At 38.4% G+C, this 26,730-nt stretch overlaps 1 protein-coding gene, 1 long non-coding RNA gene and 1 pseudogene across 4 annotated transcripts in view; 2 read left to right on the top strand and 1 right to left on the bottom strand.

Annotated features, from left to right (window-relative positions):
- The window catches only part of LOC111731335, a 40,883-nt gene extending 21,824 nt beyond the window's left edge, over positions 1-19,059 (bottom strand). Inside the window, exon 1 of the long non-coding RNA XR_002777086.1 lies at positions 18,929-19,059. This is a non-coding gene — a long non-coding RNA (uncharacterized LOC111731335). The remainder of the gene's footprint in view (positions 1-18,928) is intronic.
- On the top strand, positions 658-22,707 carry LOC105305103 (uncharacterized protein C17orf105 homolog). Of its 3 annotated transcripts, none has more exons than XM_023522920.1 (5): positions 658-839; positions 5,778-5,858; positions 6,782-6,900; positions 14,258-14,440; positions 22,177-22,707. In XM_023522920.1, exons 1-5 carry the CDS (start codon positions 750-752, stop codon positions 22,424-22,426), a joined length of 723 nt encoding a protein of 240 aa, XP_023378688.1. In that variant the 5' UTR covers positions 658-749; the 3' UTR covers positions 22,427-22,707. The 3 variants fall into 3 exon arrangements, 2 of the variants coding, with proteins under 2 accessions (XP_023378688.1, XP_023378687.1); XM_023522919.1 differs by having other exon boundaries at positions 664-839; positions 14,249-14,440; XR_002777084.1 differs by lacking the exon at positions 6,782-6,900 and having other exon boundaries at positions 14,249-14,440.
- Positions 22,708-23,007: 300 nt separating this feature from the next.
- Positions 23,008-23,126, top strand: LOC111731343 (annotated as a pseudogene).
- Positions 23,127-26,730: the final 3,604 nt, after the last annotated feature.

Genomic DNA, 26,730 nt, shown 5'->3' on the forward strand with positions numbered 1-26,730 from the left:
TGAGACTAGAATTCTGAAATGAAAATAATATTGCTATTTTGTCATTAACCAGTTCCTCTAATCACATCATCTCCAGAAGTATGCATATGACTTCGACAAAGATGTGTGTCTAAACAGATATCCTAGCATCACTTTTACTTCATTTGTCTCACAGAAAACTCATCGGAACCTGATGAAAGCTACCTACTGAAGAACAGCTTAAAATGGCCAAAACTTTCTATAACTAATTCTCATCAATTGAAAAAAAAGTTAATGAAGATTTGCCACCTAAACTGCAAAAAAAATATTTGGAGTTGTCCAAATTATTATAGATTATTCAAATATAGAAGAAAAGGGGACAAGGAAGGAAGAAATGGAGGGAGAGGAAAACATGAGAAAGGAGAGAATGAAAAGACGGAGAGAGGAAAGGAAGAAAGCAAGGAAAAGAAGAAAGGAAGAAGAAAAAAAGTTAGTTGGAGATAGAATTCTTTGACTTTATTTATGAGTATGAGGGAGGTGAGGAGTAGTCATCAAAATGGCATCACTAAGCTATTCAAGATGTCTTGAGAAAATACTCATTGGAGTGGAAAAATATTCAATTCTTCTTTGTTAAGCACGCACAGGCAATTCTCTCGCCCTCTTTCATTTCCCCTTGGCTTGGATGCCATGACAACTATCATGTGATCCAGCAAACACAGCCCTTGGCAGGGTTGCACGGAGGCCTGAACTGGCCCCTCTCTGAAAGGAGAAGGTTAGTTTTGTTGTTTGAGATGCACAGGGCACCCCAGCTGACTCTTTCCTGTGGCAGTGAGTGCCTGCAGAGCACCTGGGAGAAAGCCTACCAGAATCACAGGAAAAAGGTAGGAAATGTGGGTGCCAGGCCCTAATGGCTCAGGGTAAGTTCCCCAGAGCAGAACTCACAAAATGCCAGGGCTCTCCGTGGAAATCAAAAGCTAATTTTCTTTTCAGAGACGAAATGGTTGAAATCACATTTCCTTAAAAGTTTGGTCATATAGGTTGCCTTACAATAAAAATTCTATTAAATAGATTATGGTTTTTATGTGCCATGTTTTAGAAACATCCTTTCTCAGTTAAGGCATATGCTTATAAAATACTTACTATCATAAATGACTCGAAAGTGTCATAAGACAAAAAGATCCGAGGGACCCTTTACCCTATCAAAACAGCATACTCCAGTAGGGACAAAAAGCCAACTTTTATCTGCATTAGAAGATAATTATTATTTCCATTTTAATTTGATGCAAATGTGGATGTCTTTTGAGAAGGTAGCCAAGTGGTTCCAAAATAGCCTGCTGTGATCCTCTACCTGTCAGACATCACTGGAACCATCCAGCTGCTCGGTGCTCTGTTGGCCATGTATCTCTACATCTGTGTTCACCGAGTTGAGAAATGCTCTTAAGAAGGGGATCTTCTGGAACGGGGCATTACTTTGTGTTGATTTAAGGTGATCCCCCAGGGCAGTAGACTCAAGGTTTTCTTCAGGACAAAGAGACCCAGGCAAGCCTTTCTACTCCTGCAGGGTTTTACATGCCTGCGTTGCAATGACATGGTAGCCTTAGGGAGGCTTGGGTCACACTTATAGCAAAGCTGGCCCAGTGCCTTCCACTCACACCTGGGCCCTGAGCCCACTCCACTATCCCTTCGAGAGCCCCATCGGGCACTCCTCCTGGTCATTCCAGGGCTCGCCCTCACTTTCTTAGACCTGGTCTTCTTAGAATTCTTGTCTGTGTCCTCTCTGGGAAGCACCCCTCCCCTATCCCTCTGTAGTCCCTTGTTCTGCTGGCTCATGTCACTATATGATTGATGTAACAGATTTGTTTTATCTTGTTTGTTTCCTCCAGTCTGTGAGGGTGGTGGCTGTGTCCTGTCACCATATTCTCAACACCTAGAGCACACAGTGTACACTTAGTAAATAGTTGCTGCCAGGAAAAGATTGAAAAGGATGAAAAAAAAGAAAAAGAATGGGCATGACAGTAATAAGTATAACTCGATAAGCATCACCGCTTTGAGTAACAGACAAGAATGTAAACACTATGGTATTTTGTTGTTCATTTGTATATCCCAGGGACTACACTCATCCCTGGTAAGAGATAGGTGGTCAATAAACACCCCCAGCTTAAGTTAAGTAACCAAGATCTGTGCCTACGACACTATAAGATAAAGAAGATTTGACAAAGTCATTGTGCAAAGTAGAGAAATGTTTAAATGGAGAGAACCAGCATGTTGATAGTTGGCACGGGCCCCAGGTATGGTTGGGAGCATAAATTCAAGTATCACTGACACATGCAGTTCTGTAGTGTCCCAGAAACACATTGGTGCTGGGTCTAACAATGGATTGTTGGCATATCCTAATGTGGCTTGTGGCCAGCAGCAGAGCATGGGGTCAGGGAACCGATGATCCTGGTATGAGGTGTTAAAGGTAGGGCCTTACCTAGAGGGGAATAAACTGAAGATGGGGAGCCACATGAAGTCAAGGCATCAGTCTTGGGTACAGTCAACTAAGAAAGCTGAAAATAAAGAGCCTGTGGGTGAGGAATGAGACAACTGAAGCACAGCTTTCCAAAGGGGTGGTTCCATGTGAGGACAATGCCTGGAGTCCTGGCAGGGGTTTCCTGGAGAGGAGAAGTCAGTTCATGAGGATGTCAGAGAATGGAGGGTGTCAGAGAATGGAGGGAGCTGGAAAGGCTGTCCCTATGATGTAGAACTCATTCAGGGGAAGACAAATCTGTGGTCCAGATGCTAAAGGCCCAGGTGAATGAGGGGACACATGTGCCTGCAGCAGAAGGAAAGGTGAGGGCCACCCAGCCCTGCCTGGAAGCAACAATAAAGAACCAGGGAGACTCCATTTACCACTCGAAACCTCGCTAGTTGGCATTGAAACTTGGCTTAGAACAAATTCTTCTTCCATATTGGGGGGCTGGGGCGGGCAGGGGCGGTCAGCTCTTTAGACTTCTTATTGCTTGGCTGAGAACCTGAGATATAAGGGACTTTGATGCAATAGAGGAGAGAAAACAGACTTGAAGAAGAGCACTGTGCCCAAAGCCATCTCTAGAAATCAAGCACCTTATCCTCAGCCTGGCATCTACCTTACACCTGAACACATATATATGCTAAAATAAAATAACTTTAATAAAATACAAATTGCTATTGATATTTTACTAACATAATAAAATATAAATATCTCATCCCTAAGCCAATATCTTAATTACTAGGGAAATGCTGAAGGTGTTCCCTATAAAGCAAGAAATAAGACAAGGATGCCTACTATTTCTTACACTCTTTTAAATTGTGTTGGAGGTATTAGCCAATGCAAGTAGACAAGACAAATCAATTAGGCAAGAAAATAGGTATATTTTTTTCTATTTCTAGGTAAAATGAGAGAAAATGTGGAGAACTCAAAAGAATCAATTGGGAAAACAAATATAAATTGGGAAAAATAATCGCAACTTTTATCATAGATCAGATGGGTAATATCCTTATGTATAAAGAACTTCTAAAAATAAGAAAAAAAATTCAAACAACCCCATGTGAAAATAGACAAATAATATGAACAAAAAGTTCACAGAAAACGAATTGCAAATAGTTCTTAACCTATAAAAAGGTTATCAACCTTACTTATAGTAGAAAAATGCAAATTAAACTTGCACTTTAATACCATTTCTCAACTATCAGTCTGGCAAAAAAAATTTCAAATTTGTTGGCAGTACTCTAATGGGCAAAAGAGCACAGCCCTGTAGGGGTCAGGGAAGGGGGGATGATTTAGCAATGTCTCATAAAATTATACACCCATTTTCCCTTTATCCAACAGTCCCATTTCTGAGTACTCATTCCAAAGGTGTATTTGCAAAGATAAAAAAGAAACTGCAAAAGATTCTAATTGCACTATCTGTAATAACAAAATTGGAACTAATCCAAATGTCCATCAAAAGTGAGCGGGGGGACAGCAATTGCACTTCTGAGTATTTAGCTAAAGAAAACCAAAACAATAATTCGTAAAGATTTATGCACTCCCATGTTCATGGCAGCACAATTTACAATAGCCACAAAAGATATGGAAGCAAGCTAAATGCCCATCAACAGATGATTGGATAAAGAAGTTATGGTTCATATGTACAATAGAATGTTACTCATCCATTAAAAAAATGAAATCTTATCATTTGCAACGACATGGATGAACCTAGAGGTTATTATGCTGAGTGAAATAAGTCAGACAGAGAAAGATAAATACCATATGATTTCACTTATATGCAGAATCTAAAGAACAAAAAGAACAAACTAATCAAAAACAGATTCACAAATTAGAGTACAATCTGGTGATGGCCAGAGGGGAAGAAGGTTGTGGGGCTGGAAGAATGGGGTGAAGGGTTAAAGAAGTACAAATTAGTAGTTGATAGATGGTCACAGGGATGAGGAGCATGGCATAGGGAATGCAGTTAGCATTAATATAATGGCTAAGTGGAGAGCTATAGAAGAGAAAAAGCAATTAGGGGGATTGTTTTATAAACTATATAAATGTCTAACCAATGTACTGTAATGCTTGAAACTAATAATAAAAAAAAAATGAGTTAGGTGAATAAATTAGGATGTTTTCACACAATGAAGTACTATGAAGCTATAAAAAGGAATGAGAAACATCTATACATATTACCATGAAGTTATCTCAAGAATATATTGTGAAATGAAAAAAATGGGGTGAAAAATATATAAAATATGCCATGTATCTAAAAAAGAGGGGATGAAAATGTATATAAATATATATACACACATAAATTTGTTTACACATACACGCATAATACCTATAACCTTATATTTTCAAAAATAGAAGAAATAACTGTAAAGTTAAAAGATTTGTTAACGAGGAATAGGGAGAAGATGATAGGGATAGGACCCAGACCACTTAGAAAAAGAAATTGTTTGGATTTGACTTAGAAGTCATGCAAATATTTTACATATTATAAAACAAAATTAAATTTTAAAAGCATTTCAAAATGAGTGCGTTCTTTAAACCCTCTCACCATCTAGGCCTTCTGCCATCTCCTGGCTCCCCCCACACGTGCTCTGTTCCATCACTGCACACTCCACGGGTTTGATTCCCAGACTGCATGATGCTCAAACATTAATTTTAGACAGACTCAGCTGGTGGAGCTTTCCCATGCTATCGCTTTCAGATTATCAGCTAATAGGTCCCAGTAGTATGATCTATAAGCAAGTATCTCTACTTGGGAGGATGCCTTTTAATTGCAAATAGTAATACATATTTGTATATGAACTCATGCATTAAGTCCATAACATTTTAAAATATAAATTCTTTCTCTTGTTTATACATTTTCTGATAGGAAACTCTATAGGAATCATTTCGCATTTAATCAATGTTTAAGGCACTCATCTTGAAAGTATTGCTGGAGGCTCAGAGATTAGAGTGAGGTGGAAACAGGGACATAATTCACTGTCTTAAAGGCCTTTGGCAACAGAGTGCATAATAGAAATGTCAGTTGGTGGTTACGGGTAATGAATCCTCACTCCCTACCTACTTAATTCTCCACTTGGAAATAACAATGTAGGCTCATTTTTGAGGGCTGCTTGGTTCCTCCAGGGGATATTTAGATTCTGAATCAAGTCCTGAGCCTCATTCAGAACTTTTTACCACAGGCTGACTTGGAATCTTCGGTGCCATGAATAAAGATCTATATGGCAACCCAGAAACCAAGTAATCTAAGCTCACATTAATTATTTACTAAAAGTGTGCCTGGGATCACACCTCCCACTCTATGCCATAGGTCCGGAGCGCCCAGCCGATCGTGGATACCCGTGCCCCGCTGTCCCTCAGCCACCTCCACCTGAACCTCAAGAAGCTGAAGGTAACTTTCAGTTCTACCTTTCAGTTACTGTCACAGCTAACTAGAAAATGTTAGCTTAAAACCCTAGGAAAATGGAAAAGGCAAGCTCAATAAGGAATAAACAGGTCACCATCAAAGATAAAATGCCATCTAGGCAACCAGTTCACCTCATCCCACCCCAAATGGAGCTGGTCTTCCTGTTGATCTTTCTCGTCTTGAGGAAAAGTGGGGGAAGAGAAGAAATTGTCAGTGTCATTTATTTAGCGTGGTTTGAGAGTAATTAGCATCATTTCTTTAAACCAGACGGTTTCAAGACCACCTCAAAATATTTATTTCTTGAAGCTTAAGCCATCTAGTGAGAGTACGAATCACATGGTTATGGTAATAGTAATGATGCCAAAAGCAAAATGCTATATACTTTTTGTGTGCCTATTAAGTAATAATCTCCTAAATGGGCAGAGCAAAAGCTGAGTAACCGGTTTTGAGCAAATCAATAGATTGTTCAATTTAAAAACTAAAACAAGAGGATGGTTGTTTCTTCTGGGCTTATATTTTTTCTTTTTCTGAATAGTATAAAATATCTCTCTTAAAATATAAAATTATTTCCTTATTAGCATCACTGTCGCAGGTCAGAATTTTAGAGGTTGACCTAATTTCACAAAGAATTTTATCATCTTCGCTGTTACTTCCACCCCAAGCATATGAAATTTGGCCCCATCTTTATGTCTTTCAATTCATAGACAAAGGAGCCTGCATACATCACACTTGTAGCTGAAGCTTGCCACAGCAGTGCTTGCTGATATTTGAGGAGGCAACGTGAAACCCACAGGGTGCTCAAGTTAAAGGAAGAGTGGGGTTGAGGGGATCCTCTGAATAAATCTGTGCACATTATTAGCATAGTCACAGCTGGTGCTTCTAAAGGCTCCTTGTGTGTCTGCCTGCAGCTGGAGGAGGAGCGGCTCTCTGTCATTGACAGGGACAATCGTCTGCTGCTGGAAAAGATGTCCTGCATTATGAGGTCTAAGGGACAGACCACCAACAGAAATGACTACACACACAGGAGGTAACTGGGGGCCCCAGCACTAGTCAGCACCAAACTTGGAAGGACTCCGAGCACTTGGCTCCATGGCCTGAGCAGAAGAGTTGCCCAGGAGCCAGAGTGAGGCATTTCTGCCCTTACTCTAAAGGGTCATATGCCAGAGAAATGCCTTTTCTCCTGTAATCTATGAATCAAAGTTTTACTGAAGATGCAACTTCACTCTGGAGGGTTTGGAGTGAATAGAGCAAGCCTGGGTGTCGGGAATGCTTTGTGCTTCCTGGCTTACCCACTGTCAAGCCCCTGTCACTAAAAGCTAGAGCTATGGGTCAACTACCATTTTCTTAGAACAGTTTATGTTAGATCTAGAATCACTCTCTAGTTCAGTGTTACTTACCTTGAAGTTGTAATGAAGGATAACAGTTAATCTAAGGTGTCACTCAGAGAGAAATTTACCACTGTCCTCACTCCTAGCTCTAGACCTCTAAGATTTTGGCCAGGGAGAGAATCAGGTCATAAAACAGAGAGCTCATGATCTCTTCCCCAAAGGAACTGACTTCATCTGCAGCAGAGTGTGGGGAAGTGTAAGCCTCACTGGACATAAAATAAAAGGCATCCAAATTGAGAAGGAAAAAGTAAAATTGTCTCTATTCACAGATGGCATGATCTTGCATATGGAAAGTCCTAAGGAAACCACTAAAAAGTTATTAGAACTAATACACAAATCCAACAAGGTAGCAGTATACAAGATCGATATACAAAAGTCAATTATATACAATTACATATTGCAATGAACAATTCAAAAATGAAATTCAAAAAATCAACAAAATACCTGGGGATGAATTTAACAAAACTTATATTCTGAAATTGTAAAACATTTTGAGAGAAATTAAAGAAGAGCCAAATAAATGGAAAAAAAAAAATCCCTTGTTTGTGGATAGGAAGATTTAATGTTGTTAAGATGGCAATATTCCCCTAGCTGATCTACAAATTAAATGCAAACTCTATCAGAATCCCAGCTGACTTCTTTGTAAAAATTGATAAGCTGGTTCTAAAATTCATATGGAATTCCAAGGGACACCAAATAGTTGAAACAATCCTGAAAAAGAAGAACAAAATAGGACTCATGTGTCCTGATTTCAAAACTTACTATGAAGCGATGATAATCAAGACAATGTGGCACTGTCATAAGGGCAGACATGTATATCTGGACTTTCAATGGAACAGAATTAAAAGTCCAGATATATACCCATGTGTCTATAGTCAATTTTTTTTCAACAACGTTGCCAAGACCATTCAATGGGGAAAGAATAGTCTTTTCAACAAATGATGCTGGGACAACTCTATGTTCATATGCAAAAGAATGAAGTTGGACTCTTACCTCACACCATATACAAGAATTAACTCAAAATGGACGAAAGCCCTATATAAGTGAAACTGTAAAACTCTCAGAAGAAAACATAGAGGTGAGTCTTCCTGACCTCATATTTGGCAATGGCTTCAGCTATTACACTAAAAGCATGAACAAAAAAAGAAAAAATAGATAAATTGGAGTTACTCAAAATTAAGAACTTTTGTGCTTCAAAGAACACTGTCAAGAAAATAAAAAGACAACCCACACAATGGGAGAAAATATTTGCAAATCATATATCACATAAGGAAACTGCATCCAGAAAAATGAAGAACTCTCACAGACCAATGATAAAAAGACAAACGACCCAATTAAAAGGTGGGCAAAGGATCTGAATAGATAGTTCTCCAAGGAAGATATACAAAAGACTAATAAGCACATGAAAAAAAAAAGCTCAACATCATTAGTCATCAGGAAAATGCAAGTCAAAATCACAATATGATACCACTTGACACCTACTAGAATCAAAAAGGCAGATAATAGCAAGTGTTGGTGAGGATATAAAAAATTAGATCCCTTGTCTACTGCTGGTGGAAATAGAAAATGGTGCAGCTACTTTGGAAAACAGTCTGGCAGTTCTACAAATGGTTAAACGTAGAGTTGCTATATGATTCAGCAATTCCACTCCTATTAAATACACAAGAGAAATGAAAACATGTCCACAAGTAAAACTTGTACATCAATGTTCACAGAAGCATAATTCATAATAGCCAAAAGGTGGAAACATCCAAATGCTCATCAACTGAAGAATGTATAACCAAAATTTGGTATACCCATACAATAGAATATTATCCAGCCATTTTAATGAATGAAGTACTAAAATATACAACATGAATGAACCTTGAAAACATTATGCTAAGTGAAAGAAGCCAGTTTCCAAAAGACAAGATATTATATGATTCCATTTATACGAAATGTCCATAATAGGGAAATCTATAGAAATAGAAAATAGATTAGCTATTGCTTGGGACTAGGAGGATTGGATGTATAGTAAATTGATAGTTAAAGAGTACATGGTTTCTTTTGGAGGGTGATGAAAATGTTCTCATTGATTGTGCTAACGGTTGCAATGGAAATGTTCTCATTGACTGTGCTGATGGTTGCTCATATCCAAGACACTTGTATGGGGTCAGGAAAGAGTTTTCATCTTAAAAGAACAGGCCTTAAAATGCTAAATAAGTCTCACTGCTGGAAAGATGGTGGTATAGGAAGCACCAGGAATCTGACTCCCCATCTAGACTACAATTGAACCAGCAGAATCTATATAAAATATCTATGTTGGAACTCTGTAGTCTATTGAAGGCTTGCATCTTCCAGGGGGAAGGCTTCCATGGTAAATGTGATTAATTTCAGTCAATATCAGGTTTGCACATTGATCACTGATTGCTGCTTCTAATCACAGATGTGCAGATGAAGAGGTGGCAGCCATTCTTGTTGCACCTATCCCCATTGGTGCAGGACCATCCTAACTTCAGCTGAAGTGATTTCCAAGGAACTTAAAGGATTAATGCTTTTTCTCTAGCTCTTCCTTATTTTCCTCTTTTCTCCTTTTAGGAGTCAGACATTAAAGACTAGGACATAAAAAAAAAAAACAAAAACAACTGCATATATAGGAAAAATTGGAAAGTGACAGTGCATCCTAAGAAAAGACTCAGAAAGAAAATAAGACATTATGTTTGATCTTTGGCACAGAGACAGCCTACAACAATAAAAAAGTTTTAAAAAACCAGCAAACCCTAAGAAAGGGAAGAATATGATTTCCAGAGTTACCACATTATTAGATTCAAATGTACAGTTTTCAACCAAAAATCACAAGACATGCAAAGAAACAAGAAAGTAAGCCTCATTCAAAGGAACAAAAAGTGAATCAACATAAACTGCCTGAAAACGACCTGATGTGAATTATACTAGACAAAAACTTTAAAGCAACTCTCTTAAAGATGTTTAAAGAACTAAAGGAAGATATGGAGAAAGTCAAGAAAACAATGTGTGGACAAAATGAAAACATCAATAAAAATGTACTTGAAAGGTATAATAACAGAAATGAAAATTTTACTAGAGATATTCAAAGTCAGATTTTAACAGGCAGAAGAAAGAAACAGTAAATTTGAAGGTAGATCAATGGAAATTATCGAGGCTGAGGAACAGAATGAGAAATATTGAAGAAAAGACAGAAGGACCTAAAGGACCTGTGGGACATCTCCAAGAAGATTAACATATACATGTGGGAGTTGCAGAAGAAAAAGAGAAAGACAAGGGGCAGAGAGAATATTTGAAGAAATAATGGTTATAAATTTCCCAAATTTGATTCAAGAAGCATAACAAACTTCAAGAAAGATGAACTCAAAGATATCCGTGTGAAGACACATTATAATCATACATTGGAAAGAAAAAAGAAATTTGAAAGCAACAAGGAAGAAACAAATTATCACATACAGTAATCATCAATATGATTATCAGTAGATTTCTCATCAGAAACTTTGGAGGCCAGAGCAGTGGGCTGATATATTCAAGGTGCTAAAAGAAAAAAACTGTCAACTAAGAATCCTATATCTGGCAAATCTGTCCTTCAAAAACAAGGGAGAAATTAAGACATTTCCAGATAAACAAAAGTTGAGGGAGCTCCTGACCACTAGAACTGCCCTGTAGGAAATGGTGAAGGGAGGCCTGCAGGGTGAAAGTAAAGGACACTGAACAGGAACTTGAAGCCATATGGAGAAATAAAGATATCAACGAAGGTGAATACATGGACAAATATCAAACCTCATATTATTGGAACTTTGATTTGCAACTCAAAATCTTGTTTTTTACATAATTTGAGACTAACTCATCAAAATAATTATTATTTTATATTACCAGTTCCCATGGTATGCACCGTGGGAACTGGTAATATAAATAGCCACACACAAATAATAGAATATACACAGAAGGAAATTAGAAAAGAATTCAAATCTTTCACTACAAAGAAATCAAGTAAATATAGAAGAAAACATTAATACAGGAAATGAGAGACCAAAAACCTATATGACATATAGAAAACAAATAGAAAAATGGCAGAATTTCTTCCTTATCAGTCATTACTTTAAATATAAATGGATAAACTCTCCAATGAAAAGATGAAGATTCATAGAATGGGTACAAACAACAATATATTGTCTACAAAATAATCACTAAGATCCAAACACACAAACAGATTGAAAGTTAAAGAATGGAAAAATATATCCCATGAAAATAGTAACCAAGAGAAGAGAGGTGGCCACTCTAATACCAAATGAAATATACTTTAAATTTAAAAAGTTTACAGGAGACAAAGGATATTACATATTAATAAAATGTTTATTACAGCAAGAAAATATAAAAATTATAAACATTTATATGCCTAATGACAGATCATCAAAATATATGAAGCAAAAACGGACAGGATTGAGTTGAAAAACAGACAGTTCTACAATAATTGTTGGAGATTTCAATACCTCACTCACAATTATGGATAGAACAATCCGACAGAAAATAAATAAGGAAATAGAGGACTTAAATAACACATTAGATGTAACAGACATATACAAAGCACTTTACTGATTGACAGTGTGCACATTCTTCTCAAGTGCACGTGGGACATCTTCCAGGGTAGACCATCTTATGTCACAAATTAAATCTCAGTGGATTTAAAAAGATACAAAATATTTTCTCTGACCACATTGAGATGAAGTTAGAAACTAATAACAGAAGAAAAACTGGAAAATTCACAAAATTGTGGAAATTAAACAACACATTCTTAAACAATCAATTGATATAAGAAATCATAAGAGAAAATAGAAAATACTTAGAGATAAATGAAAATAAAAACATAACATATGAAAATTTATTGGCTGGAACCAAAGTGGCATTAAGGAGGGAATTTATAGCTATAAACATACTAAAAAATAAGAAAGATCTCAAACCAACCACTTTACTTTCTAACTTAAGAAACTAGAAAAAGCCTCATGACCATAGGGAGTCTGTCTATTTTGTTCATCAGTGTAGACACAATGCCTGGGCACACAACAGGTGTTCCATAAACATTTGTTGGATAACTGAACAATCAAATGAGCTCATCAATGACTGTCCAGTCACTAAATTCATTGAACTGTTTCCTTTTAAAGTTTTAAAAATAATATTCATATTTTCCTGATCAGAAAGTAATACATATTCATATTAGAGGCTATAAAGAAAAAATTTAATTACCTGTAATTCCATTGCTTGGAGATAATAATTTTTGTATATTTGTCTGCATTTTCTTATAATTATATTTTTGTGCACATATATGTGTATTACGTACAAATCAAATTGTACCTCATATATAATCTTACATCCTGACTTTTTTCACCTAACATTAAATCAAAAGAATTTTTATATTTCATTAAAATGTTTCCTTGAACATTAATTATGGGTTCATCACATGTTCTGATTTGACGGCACCATAGCTTTTAACATCAGTGTCCATTCCCTTCCGGTTTTAACTCTTTCTCAACTCTCTCTTACATTTCCTTTCTGTCTAACTATTTTCTTCTGCCCTGTTTGGCCCTCTGCTCTCTCCTTAAATTCCCTTCAGTGCTGGTGCCCTTTCCGATCCCTGCTTTCACTTAATCATCACTCCAATGTTGCAGATTCCTTCACATATCCATGTCTTTTGCATTATTGTCACCCGAAACATCAGCCAAACAGGTGATTCTACGTAAATGTTCCACCATAACCCAAACCCAGTTAGACCGTGTGCTCAAGTTCCAGCTCCACCACCGGTTCGCTCTGTGACTTTAGGCAAGTTTTTAACCTCAGAAAGACTAATAATAGTGCCTACCTCTAAGGGCTAAGTTAGATAATCATATTTCATAGATTCTAAGATATACCCTCCTACTTTCCCCTACCTATCCCCCACTCCACATTTTAATGGTTCTGAAGTGGGAGTGCATCTTACAGTGCATAGCAAGGCACAGTTTTGGTGGCAACAATTTTTCTTTCTTGGTGGTATATAAAATAATGGACGGCAATCTGTTATCAATGAAGTGCATAAAGTATATAGAAGAGTGATCAAAAAATGTTCTGATAGTAGATGATGCTCCACTATTATTTCCTATTTCAACAACTCTCCCCATATTCACCCAGTTGCTTGATCCTAAGACCTGTGCTTCATTTTTCTCTCCTTGCTCTGCTCTCTCACAGCTTATCAGGAGCCAGCTGCTCTTGGTTCTTCCTCTCCAACAGCTCCCTTCCTTACCTGGATGCAGTTACCTGACTCAGGCCTTTTCCACCCTCATCTGAACCACGGCAGTGGGCTCCCAGTCTCATTCCCTCCAATCTGTTCTCCGCCCTTTCTCCACAGTGATCTTTCTAAAATGCACTTTTGAACATGATTTAAAGACATTCGGTAGCTCCTCATTGCCTTCAAGATGAGTCAGAACTCCTTGAGCTGCACACAAGCCCTCCAAAGTCCAGGCTCTGTCAACCTCCCACTGTACTTCTCTAGATGTATGTCACCTGGGATTTCCTTTCTCTTCTTGCTTGCCTGGTGACACCCACCATTCTTTCAGGGCTCTGTCCCAGTATCACTTCTCCTGATCGCCACCTCTTCCTACTGTCGTCCTCAGGAAGCCCTGAGTATTCCCACCTCTGTGTCTCCAATGCATCAACAGCGCTGTGTTTTATTTTCTCCTCTACATGTCACTTCCCTTAACTGGGCCATAAGTTCCCTAAGCTCAGGACTGTGTTTGTTCATCTCTGAAACCTAGCACCTCCCAGTCTGGGCACCCGGAGAAGAATGAGCTACTAAGTGTTTGTAAAACAAGTGAAGGAGAGTAAACACTTCCTCTCTGAGAGTCCTTTCTACCCTGTTGGCACTCGAACTCATCCTCTTTAATGCAGAATGAGGACTCTGTTACAGGCTTTAACTTTCAGTATTTCAAGAAATATGTATGCTGTTTTTTGGAGTCTAAACAGGGAGAAAAGAGAACAGGAACTTCGTACAGTGCAAAGAGAAAATAAAATCATTCTGGGAAGGATCACGAACTCAGAGCCGTTGTATCTAGCTCAAAGATGGCAAGAAGATTGGACAAGAACTGAGAAGTACAGGAAGGCCCTTGCAAAGTATCGTGAGAGACAGCAGACATGCCAAGGGAAAAGGTACTTGAGGTTTCTTTTTCTCTTTTAAATCAATAGCTATCTGAAATTTCCATTCACTTCCTCAGATTCATCAAACACATGGGCTCACTGATTCTTTGCTGTTTTGGGGCATTTTATTCTATTGTCAAAAAGTGTATGCCAAATGGTCATATCCTAATAATAGAAGACACAGAACAATGACTCAACTGATGAATTCATCCACTATTTCCTCACACACACAAAAATTATTAGAGATAAAAATGAACTCAGTTGATTGCCTATAGGTTGTGCAAGAAAGATTTGGTGAAAAATAATAACTTAGCAGGATAGTATGCATAAAACTATCATGCGACAATGCTGAATTAGCTGTCATACACTGTATCCAGAAAAGCAAAGAAACATAGTAATTTGAAAGAGTTTGCCAGATAATTTAAAACCTCCATCTCACCGTTATTGCTGACAAAACCATAATTCTAAATAAAGAAAAACTACTTTTAATTTTGTCATTAATTATCCTGCTCATGAATTTCCCATGAATGAAATTAAAGTGTTGCAAGAGCTTCACTTACTCCCCTTACCTGGATATATAGCCATTATATTGTGAAGCATTTTGTCAGATTGCTTTCTCTTGAAATCTGGTTCATCATAAGGAAAAATGCATGGTGTCAAATTTTCGGTAAACACTGCTTGTCCCGAGCCCCACTCCTGAGCATGCTCCAGGCCCTATAGGCTCCTGTCTCATGCTCATCCCCCAAAAGGTTCTGTTTCTTTAGGTCCTTGCTGGCCCCACAGGCATTAGAGTTAGTGTTGGCTCTACCAGTGCTTTTTCCTTGACTGGTAGGGACTTGGGAAGTCCCAGCTTTCTTCCCTGCTTGAACATTTCTGACAGACTCTTGAGGCATGGAGAGAACAAGTATCTTTTGCAATGATGCATAACATATAAGCAGTTACTAATTACTGAAGCATTCAGAGAATTTAGTTTGTTTTGCAATTTACATTGAAAACTTGAACATTTTGTTTCAAATCTTCATTTTTAATTATAAAACGAATATTTCTTTATTGTAGAAAACAAAATTTCAAATAGTACAGAGTATCTAAGTAAAAGGTGGGACTTCTCTTGGACTGAACTCCCTAAAAGTAATCACTGTTAACTACATGTTTGTGAACATTGACTTTATTCATTAGTTGTTTTTTTAAACAAAAATAGAGTCATACTCTATGTAGTTTTCTGCAAGTTGCTCATTTCATTGAATAACGTCTCATGGAAATAGTTTCATGTAAGTACGTAAAGATCTTTTCTATTCTTTTTTAGCAGTTAGAAAGTATTTTTGTGCAGATGTGCCATAATTTATTTAATCAATTCCCTAACTGTAGAAATTTAGATTGTTTCCATTTTTCATTATTTCAAATGAAACTATGACAATTATCCTAGCTCATACATATCTTTACACATATTATTTCTGTAATTTATATTCCTAGAAGGAAAGTTGTTAAATCAAAAGGTATGCACATTGAATTTGTTGATACAGTCAGATTGCTCTCTAAAATGGTCTAGCAATTTGTACCTCTAATTACAGTGGCATCAAATGTCTGTTTCCTCACATTCTTGCCAACACTGGGTATTATACATATTTTAGAATCTTAGTCCATCTGATTTCTTCTTCTATGAACTAATTGTCTGTTCAAACATTTTGATCAATTTCCTACTGGGTGTGTCTCTTTTAGTTATTAATATGTAGTAACCGTTTATATATTATCAATATTTACTTTTTTCTATTATCGATGTCACAAATTTTTTCCCTTATTATTACTTATCATTTCACTTAAATTTATTTTTAGGTTATCAAATCTGTGACTGTTTTCCTTTATGGCATCTGGTTCTTCTGCCATGCACAGAAAGGACTCTTTCAAACTGTGATTGGAAAAATACCCTTTTATATTTTCTCCTAATGCTTTTATAGGTTTCTTAATTAACTTTAAATATATAATTAATATAGACTTTAATAAACATGGAATTTTTATACATTGTGTAAGTTAGAGAGCAAAGTTCATTTTTCCCCAAATATATTGCAAGTTAACAAAATCAGTTTGCAATATCATAAAATTTTCAGTTTTCGTACTTTATACAGAGGTTTACAGCAGTTTACACTCCTCCCATTCACAGCCTCACACAAATACATCTCCTAGGTCCTCACCAGCACAGAAGGAGGAATTAATATAGGAAGAAGGCAAGAGAACTAAAATGTTAAATCAAGCTATGTTCAGACTGCAATATGCTGATCAGTCCTGCAGCCCAAACCTCAGGAAACCTGCAGAACAAAGAAAGATTTCTGCTGGGATTTCTAACAACCCATTTCCCTATACCCTGAAGGGAAAACAGGAAAAACAGAATCTTTAAGTGGCCCCTTCACAAAATAAAATCAGTTCATTCCCTAATGGCTAAAACCATGAGAAACCTATGCATTAAAGGCTGGGAACTGCCAGCACGCCTTTCAAGCTACAAATTCTTAACTTTTCACGCTACATATACTCCTATCCTTCCTTACTGTCTGTCCATATCTAAGGAAAATGGGTAAACAAAGTATTTAAACTGTAACTCACAGGAACTAAAGAATATATATAAACTGAATTCTCTGAACACTCCGAGTTCCTCTCAGTGTCTTTACTGTGTCCCTCTCACTGTCCTATCTCTCTCTCTATTGTCTCTGTCCCTTTGAGTGTCTCACTGTCTCTCTCACTCTCTGCCCTCTGAGAGGAGTCTACACTCTGTCTCTGGAGTGTCACACCTTCTCTAATAAACTTTCCTTTTGACTCTAACTTTGGCACGTGTCTAAATGCTTTTTACGCTCTGCCCAGAACCCTCTTCTCTCTCCGTGCAGGACTTGAGTCTCTTCCGACTTGGGGAATTTGCCCTGTCCTGCATCAGAATCACCACCTTGATTGCTAGTAAAGTTGTGTCTCTTCAAGTGAGTTCTCTGTGTCTTGGGGCCCTTTTCCACTGGGACCCCATGTTATTCGCATTGTTACCTCTGCTTCCAGCCTTCAGTTTATATCTGTCTAATTTGTCCGCCCCCGCCCCACACACTTCCACCCCTGACCTATGGATGTTGCTGTCTCCCCTTAAGAACTGGATCTCTGAAGATGGGGCATCTCCTCCCACGCGCTTGTGGCGCACACCCGATGGTGGGGGTGGGGGTGTCTGGCGCACCTGGGGTATGGTCCGTGGCTCCTCTGGGGCTCGAACCCAGGACCTTCTGCGTGTAAAGCAGATGTGCTAACCACTACTCTATGGAACCACCACTCTAATTTGTTTTTTGACATCATTTTATTTTTAATACTTCTGTGTCATTTTATTTCACGTTTGTGTCTTCTAAACAGAATACTGTAATTTTGCTTTTCATTTAGTCTCCCTCAGTTTTACCCATCTGTTTTTATTGATATAAGTATTGTGCTTGCTTTCATTTCTGTTTGGTTTTTTTTTTGGTCTGTGTTTCTTTACTCCACCACCACCACCCCCCCCTCCCCCGCCACGTGCCCCAAATTGTTTTCTTTAGCAAATGTCAAGAAAATGTTTGGAATCTATGCTTCAAATCCATCCTTCATTCATTTACTTTGACTCTCTTAAAAGTCCCCTTTTACATAACAGGAAATAGATAAAGCCCAAGAGATGTTAAGATAAAGCAAAACAAAGAAAAGGAAAACAGAAGCCTCTAGAATTAGGGTTTCCTGCAGCGGCAGCTCAGAGACTGCACTTTATTAGAAGTGTCACCAGCTTTGCTAAGTGTTTCAAGCTTGGCCTCTGTGATGCAGCCCTGAGGAATGGTGCCTTGGCTAGAAGCATTTAGTTCTGACAAAGACCAGACGGCAGGGAGCCAGGCTGGCTGGCTTCCCAGCTCTGGGTCTCCTGGTGAGATTATCACGGCTCTGTGCTTTCCCTTCTTATGAAAAGACAAGCATAGAAATGCACACGGAAACAAATGCCAACTCATTGCTTCTGGATCCCAAGTCAGAATTGTGATCTGAATGTCCCAAATCAAAAGGTAGCTCTGACACGAGCAGCGGTCACACTGGAGCCTTCTGCTTCTGTGTGTCTGTGAGGGAGGAAGGTAGTGACAGGCACAGGGACAGAAAGATGGGCTATGGAATTCCTCGGTCGAAAATTTCCTTCCCTGCCATTGGGTCTGAGGGCTTTGAACTAGCAGGACTTGCTCTTTTCCTCCACGCCCCCACTCCCTCCGCCCCCCTCCCCTGCCTGCCCTCAGCCTTGGAAACATCAGGGCACTTTTTATGGGTAGGGCTCTTCCCTCTAGAAAGAAAAACAAAATCAAGCTATTAAAAAACTGCAGGTTTAAGAAGGAAAGAACTAAGTTGTATAGGACAAGAAAGTTGGAAAGTGGTCTGAAGAAATTCCAATAGCCGCCCTTGACCAGACGCCACCTCCCAGATATCTGGTCAGCTGGGTCTGGAACCTTTGCTGGTCCAGTACACACAAGATACATCACAGTTTACCTTTAAATTTCCAGAAAATATGCCTCTTGTTGACTTGGCAGAGAAAGCTGCCGATCTTCCCTAGAGCCCATATTCTTTTTCTTTTTCTGGAGCAGTGTCTCCCAAGGGAACACTGTACATTTCTTACTTTGCTGAAGGGCTGCTCTCCTGATATCTCAGTCTTTTTTCTTTTTTCTTTTTTTTTGTTGTTAGTTTAAATATTAATTTGAAAAATATCTCAAATATTTTGAAGGAAGGGTTTCAACTTTCCACCCTTCTCATTCTTTTCAAATCATCCTCATTTATCTCTAACTCCAGAGTAAGAAATTACTTAATTAATTTGGTAACATTTTTTACTAAGGGAGGATCAGATATCTATAGAATCATTCAATAAAATCCATTAGCCATCCTGGAATTTACTGAAGCCCTCAGTTAACTGGAAGTTGTATTACTCTAATCTAGTACCTCGACCTCAAATAATGCCCATACACGAAAAGGAAATAAAAATAAAACAAACACAAATGATCTCTAGGAGCAACAGTTAAATGTTTGCGTGGTCAGTGCAGAGTGGCATGGTGGAGACACAGGAAACATGAGGCTGACTCCAAGGTCACTAAGCCCCCTTTGAACCTCAGTTCTAGTTTATAAAGAAAGAACATGAACCACCTCCTAGAACTCATGTCAAGGTTAAATGAGTAGCATTTGCCAAAATGACTATAAAAATACCTAGCATTTATTTGGCAAGCAATTAAATTCTTTCTGTCTTTACTGTATGCATCTGCCACACAGAATAAAAACACTGACAAGTAAAATAACACTAATTTGAAAAGATATCTGTACCTATGCTCATTGCTGCACTATGTTCAATAGCCAAGACATGGAAACAACCTAATTGTCCACTGATGAATGAACAGATAAAGAAATTGTGGTATATTATATAATACAATATTGTTCAGCCATTAAAAAAAAAAGTAAAATCTTGCCATTTGAGACAATAGAGATGGACCTCGAGGGCATTATGCTAAGTGAAATAAGTCAGACAGAGAAAGACGAATACAGTATGATCTCGCCTACATGTCAAATCTTAAAAAAACAACAAAACGAAACAAAACAAAAAACCCAAGTTCATAGATACAGAAAACAAATTAGTGTTTGCCAGAGGCAGGGGAATGGGAGAAATGGATAAAGAAGTTCAAAGGGTTAAAAAAATAAATAAAAGTAAAGACAGAGCCTTTAACATTTATGCAAACCCTAAATTCTGTTTATCAAAAATCATTTATTAAGAACATTTGGGAAAGTCGTATCTTAAGACATTTACTCACCTCAAAGAATTAGTGTATATGGTTGTATGTGTGTATTGGAGAAGTGGGTGTGGAAATAAATGGGGTGATGAAAAAGTAGGAATTGCCGTTAAAGTTACTTCAATTCTTCTCTGATAATAAAGAACCAAGAATAGGGTGGTATTTTCACATAAGTAGTTGAAATCAAGAATTTAATTATCGAAATATTTCTGTATCATCAGTCAACAATTTTTATTGAGAACCTACTATATTTCAAGCACTAGGCATAGCTACCAATAGGAATTTGTTAATATAGGCTTATCGTTAGAACTGAAAGAGCATCCAGTAGGTTTTATTTAAAGGGTTTAACCATTTAAAACACTGGAAAAAACTTTAATGTGGCTTACTTTAAGCTACAGAAATCCATCACCGTGTTTATCGAGCTAGCTTTTCGATTTACCCCTTGAGCAATATATAAGCTGTGGGAGTATTCTGTAATTATATTGGCCATCCCTTGATGGGTTGTTTGCCTGATTATATCTTAACTATATTGTGCAAATAAATAAAACTCTAAGAATTCAACTAGAATTTTAGATGAAACACTGATATGTTTGCTGTAGCCCCCACGCACTATGGAAGGTTAAGGCATGAGGTCACTCTCCAGTGAGAGAGATGGCAGTAAGCCTTAATTCTCCCCTTTTCCAAGTCCGAATATTTCCCTAGCAGAAAAAGAAACCCTATTCTGCTTCTTTTCTTGAGAGACCTGCACAACTAGGTCCCACTACCAAAGACTTTATCCACAGATGGTTCCCAGAACAGCCTTCAGGGAGGGATAAAGGAAATAAAAGAAAGAAAAAAAGAAAACAAAACTGGGGTTTGGGTGGCATCTTGAAGGCACTGCACATCCAACACCAACAAGTAGACTAGTTTCGAAGTGCAAATGTAGAAGTACTGATTTAGTATAAAAGTACTTTGATGCATTTTGGAAAATTTTCAACATCAAAATTGTAATAATAAAAGATTATCTGATTTAAAAGACATTTCTCCAAAGAAGTTGTATAAATGGCCAATAAGCCCATGAGAAAATGCCCAACATTATTAGGGAAATGTAACTCAAAACCATAAGACTTTACTTCACACTCACTAGTTGACTAGAAACAAAAGACAAATGTCGAAGAGGGATATGGAGGAACTGGAACTCTCATCCTCTGCTTATAGGCATGTTAATGGTGTAGCCACTTTGTAAAACTGTCTGGCTATTCCTCAAAATGTTAAACAGAAAGTTACCATATAACCTAACAATTCCACTCCTACCCAAGATAATTGAAAACGTATGCCCACACAAAAATGTGTACAAGAATGTTTAGAGCAGCATTATTATAATAACCAAATGTCAGAGACAACTCAAATGTCCATTAACTGGTGAACAGATAAACAAAATGTGATATAACCATATGATAGAATATTATGCAACTATAAAAAAGAATAAAGTTCTGATGCATATTACATCGTATAAGGTAAACCTTGAAAACCTTATGCTTAGTGAAAGAAGCCAGATATACAAGGCCACATATTGTATGATTCCACTTACATGAAATGTCCAGAATAGGCAAGTCCATAGAGACACAAAGTAGTTAGTGACTGACAGGGGCTGTGGGGAGGAGAATCAGGGGATGATAGCTAAGGAGTATGGGTTTTTGAGGGCAGAGTGATGAAATTCTTCTAAAATTGGATTTGGCGATGATTCACAACACTGAATATACCAAACCCACTGAAATGTGCACCTTAAAAGGGTGAATTTTATGATATAGAATTATGTCCCAATGAAGTTGTTATTTAAAAAAAAAAAAGATTCTATGATTAATTCTAAATAAAGTAGAATTGTCAATAAATTGAAATACTCCATTTTCCTATGCATTCTAGCAAATTAATATTTTACTGTCCTTGCCTAAGGAAGGTATTTGTTTACAATACGTATTTTTGATCCAGCAGGAACCAAAATTTAACTTTAGTAAGGCCACACCAAGCCTGGACCCAAAAAGTGAAGTGGGAAGGGAGGACTCAGAACACAAATTGCAAAAAAGAAGACAAGTCTGAGAAGCAACAATGGGGAAATGGCAAGGCTGTCATGGGCTCCCCAATGCCCAAGCCACCACTGGTTGTCAGGGCGGCTGGCCAGGTCCTCTCCACTGTTATCTCATTGAGGACAGCTGTATATGTGCATGAGGCAGCACTCTAAAATAGTGTGTGTTTACACAATGTACTTGACCACATGATGCAGCAAAACTATTTTTTGTGCTTCTTAGGCTGATAACTGGAAACAAATTATGTAAAGTAATATTGAGAGTTCACAGATTTCAAAGCAGATTTCTTTCTCTAGCTATTAATACTTACTCTGTTACCATATTTTGTGCTGTTGCGGATTTGTTTATCATTCCCAGGTGGATTTGTATAATTTACCTTAAAAACCTGTAATTTTTTTCTTTAACAAATATTTAAATAAATCAGATGAAAACTCAGTGTGATAAATCCTGACTCCACTACAACCTGATTCCAGAACACATAACCTAAGATGTGAAAGGAAATCAGTGGGTCTTTGTTAGAGTACTTAAGTGAAGCTGAGAGTGTCTCAGAAACTACTTATTTTCTCCGTCATGCCCAGGTATGATCATGCTTAAACTATTCCACAACAATGAACATCTATCTTATAGTCTCAAAAAAATGGTTAAAAGAGACGTGGTTCCATAGTGTAGCGGTTAGCACGTCTGCTTTACATGCAGAAAGTCCTGGGTTCGTGCTCGGGTGGAGCCACGGTCCATGGTCTACGGCCATGCCACCCTGAACAAGCTCCATCATGTCTGATCTCGGAAGCTAAGAAGGGTCGGGCCTGGTTAGTATTTGGATGGGAGACCGCCTAGGAAGACCAGGTGCTGTAGGCATAAATAATAATAAATAATAATAAAAATGATTAAAAGACTCATACACACCCTCATTCATTTATTCAACAAACTCTGTGTATGTGCCAGGCACTAGGGCAGCCTGGGACTCAAGATGAGGGAGACAGACATGGTCTCTACCTTACTCTGAACCCCTCATAAGGTCACGTGCTATAGATTAAGGTTGAATTCTCTACTAAAAAATAAATAAATAAATAAATAAAGGAGAAGAACAAGAAGCTACTTTCATGCCTTTAAAACATACTTGAAGATCAACAGCCAGTCTGGTTTTAGGTTTCCATATCTAAACACAATCATCCCAGATACTTCACTGCTCCTACAGGCAGGCCTGTTAATCAGTGGTGTTTAAAATCATGGACCTGGAGTCAGACAGACCTGGATGTGAATTATGACTCTTCAGCTGATTCACTGAGTGACTCCCAGCAGATTACTCAACCTTTCTGAAACCCTCATCCACAGAGCAAGGTAGTGCTAGAACCTGGCTTGCAACTGGGCGCTTGGCCTTCGGTGCATTGTAGGGGTGCTCTTCAGAACCTCTCCATGTTGTCCACAGCCACTTCCTGTTGTGAAGCCTCAAAATGGGCACAATACTGTGTTAAGAGTCTAGATCAGTGCTAAATTTGCTAGAAAAATGTTCTTTTCGTAGCACCTGTATACTTGGTTTTCAGCCCTCATATCTGCACCTCCTTTTAACAGTGGCAATTTAGGGCTGACATCAGCACTTTCTGACTGTACAATGAATGAGTGTTTTTGTGCCTTGATCCTCACCCCAATGACCACATTACTCCCAGAGCTGTATTTTAGACTGGTCTCTGCAGCCTTGTCCTGAAAAACCCTGATGTAATGAAATTTAAACAATCTATCACAGACTTGGAAATTTTGCTGTTTGGTCATGAGAACATTATTCTCTTTTTCCACCTACCACTTCCCAGAGAGCTGACAGTTTATGACGACTGCCAAATTATTCCACATAGTCAAGAAGTGCACTCTCTGTTGGAAAACAGACTTTTTTTTTTTTTTTTTTTTAACAAGTCTTCCTGTACAAGGTGATTTCAGCTCCTTCTTCTTTACGCTTGGCTCGGAGAGTATTTAGTCAGCAAATGGGTCTTATTCCGTTAATGCCCCTTAGGGTGAAAAGTGGCCATCCAGGAGCTCTGATTTTGAAGATAACTTGAAAAAGCAAAGTATATACCAGGTATGTTTTCAGGTGAAAAGATGTGTTTGTCCCATATTATATTGTTCATCAAATTAGTTTAAATGTGTAGAACTTTGAAATACTGTTAAATCACCATAAATAAAATAAACAGGAACAGTAGGGCAGGGGCAGAGAAGGAGGAGTGGTAAGGGAGAAGATGGAAGAGCAGGAGGTGGGAGAGGAGAAGGGGAACCATGCTGTGCCATGCTGAGCTGGGTGCTGTGGCCCAGGCCAGCACTGGGTGAGGCAAGGAGATGCCTTGTGTAGAATGGAGAAGGTGCTTCCCTCACGGCATGTGGGGCCTGACTCTGCACTCAGGGGCCTGAGAGTGAACATCCCCTCGCATCTTCACCCTGGGACCCTTCTCTGTACCACCCAGCCCCCAGCAAGAGCTTTACAATGTAGTGGCCACTCTCTCTTTTCTCAAGGACAGTGAAATATGGGCCTGCCAGAAACTCCAAAGTTTATTTTGGGCCAATTCTGTCAGCTTTTACATTACTTGCTCTCTTGCTTGCTGCTAAATCAGCCAAAGGTGCCTGAATGGACCATATAAGGCTGCCCTTGGGACTCCTGTATCCCCTGTATCCCAAATGGAGAAGAAGGTCATTATAAAGGGCAGTCTCCTTTCTTTCGGCCTCGGAGTACATGTAGGTCCCTCCGGTTGCCAAGCAGTTAAGAGTCTTGAATGTGAGGGAATATTCCAGAAATGCAGATGTGGGCAGTTGGATAGAGTATCCAGGCCCTCCCAGTGCTGAAGGTCTATAACTTCTTACTTTCAGAAATGGTTGTCTGGCCTGGAGGTTAAACTTGCCCAGCAGAGAAAGCAAACTCTTGTGAGCTAAAGTCAAGTTCCACAAACTGGGTTGTACAGAACATCAAGGGGGCACATTGAAACAGAATTAAAACTGGAAACTGTGGCATGGGCTTTAACCACCAGGAAACAAGAGCAACTGATTTTGAAGATAATTTTTAAACAGCAAATTGTAGTGTTTTCAGGTCTATAGATGAGCCTATCCCAGGTCATGCTGAGTTTGAGCCACTCAGTGAGGCCTTGTTTTGCTCAAAAAACTGCCATAGCTTCTGGTATTTACCAACTAGGACTGTTGTGTGTAGGATTTAATTGTCTTCTCCTATCATCATTAACTATAATGTCCTACAATACTGTAGACACATCATAATACTTCTTTAAGGACCACATTAATTTTCATCTATGTAACCCATAGATGAGGGAAAACTGCAAATAGGAGAGACCGTCAAAACAGAAGCTAAAACAGAAAGAACCCAGTGCGTCTGCTGAGTCAGCTCCAACCCCTGGTGACTCTGAATGAGTGACATCCACACTGTCCTGTCCTCAGTAGCCCAATTCAGCTTCTGTAGACACATACCTATGGTTTCTTTTATGGAGTCAATCTATCTCATATCTGATCTTCCTCTTTTCCTGCTGCCTTCTCTTTTCCCAGCATTATTGTCTTTTCCAAAGAACTCTGCCTTCTCATGATGTGCCTGAAGTAGGACTGCTTCAGTTTTCTCATTTTTGCCTCCAGCAATGTTTCAGGCTTAATTTGCCCTAGGATACACTTGTTCATTTTTCTAGTGTTCTGGGGTATCCCCAGAGCTCTCCTCCAACACCATATTTCATACGAATCCATTATTTTCCTATTGGTCTTCCCTGTTCAGTTTTCACAGCTATAAATAGTAATTGAGAATACAAGAGTGTAGATGATCTTACACTTGGTCTCTAATGACACATCTTTGCTCTCGGTGATCTTTCCTAATTCTCCCAGTGCTGCTCTTCTGAGTCTCAGCCTTCTCTTGACATCTTGGCTGCAGACTCCATTTGAATTGATGATTGAACCAAAGTAAACAAAATCTTTAACAATTTCAATTGAAACTCAAAAGGACTCTAGTAGTTCTTAAACTGGGTCCCTCATTGGTTCTCAGGCTCTATGACCTAAACCTCATGACCACCTTCTGATTTCCCTAACCTGACCTGTATGGTCAGGGACTTCCACAAAAATGAACTGCCTCAGGCCAGCAATAGTCCCCTACACACCTTAAAAGAAAAACCAATGGATGCGCAGATAAGTGGTGCCCACTAGTGGTGTTCACTGGAACTGCAGCTACAACTCCAGGGACAAAAGAAACCAGGAAGGCCAGAGCTGCAAATTACAGAGCACTTACAAATTACTCAGGGACACTCAGGACACTCTAAGTTAAGATCTTCTCTCTTTCTTCAAGTTTGATGAGAAATTTTAAGGAGCCCACAACTCCAGCTCGAATTAGCACTCTTTTTCTCATGGTTTTTTTTTCCCTCCAATAACTTCATCAAATTGTAAATTGTAGCAAAATAATTGATTGTTCTTAAATCAATATGTACTAAGCAACCGAGAA

This window comes from Pteropus vampyrus, unplaced genomic scaffold (genome assembly GCF_000151845.1).
Source record: "Pteropus vampyrus isolate Shadow unplaced genomic scaffold, Pvam_2.0 Scaffold363, whole genome shotgun sequence".
In the NCBI taxonomy this organism is placed as follows: domain Eukaryota; kingdom Metazoa; phylum Chordata; class Mammalia; order Chiroptera; family Pteropodidae; genus Pteropus; species Pteropus vampyrus.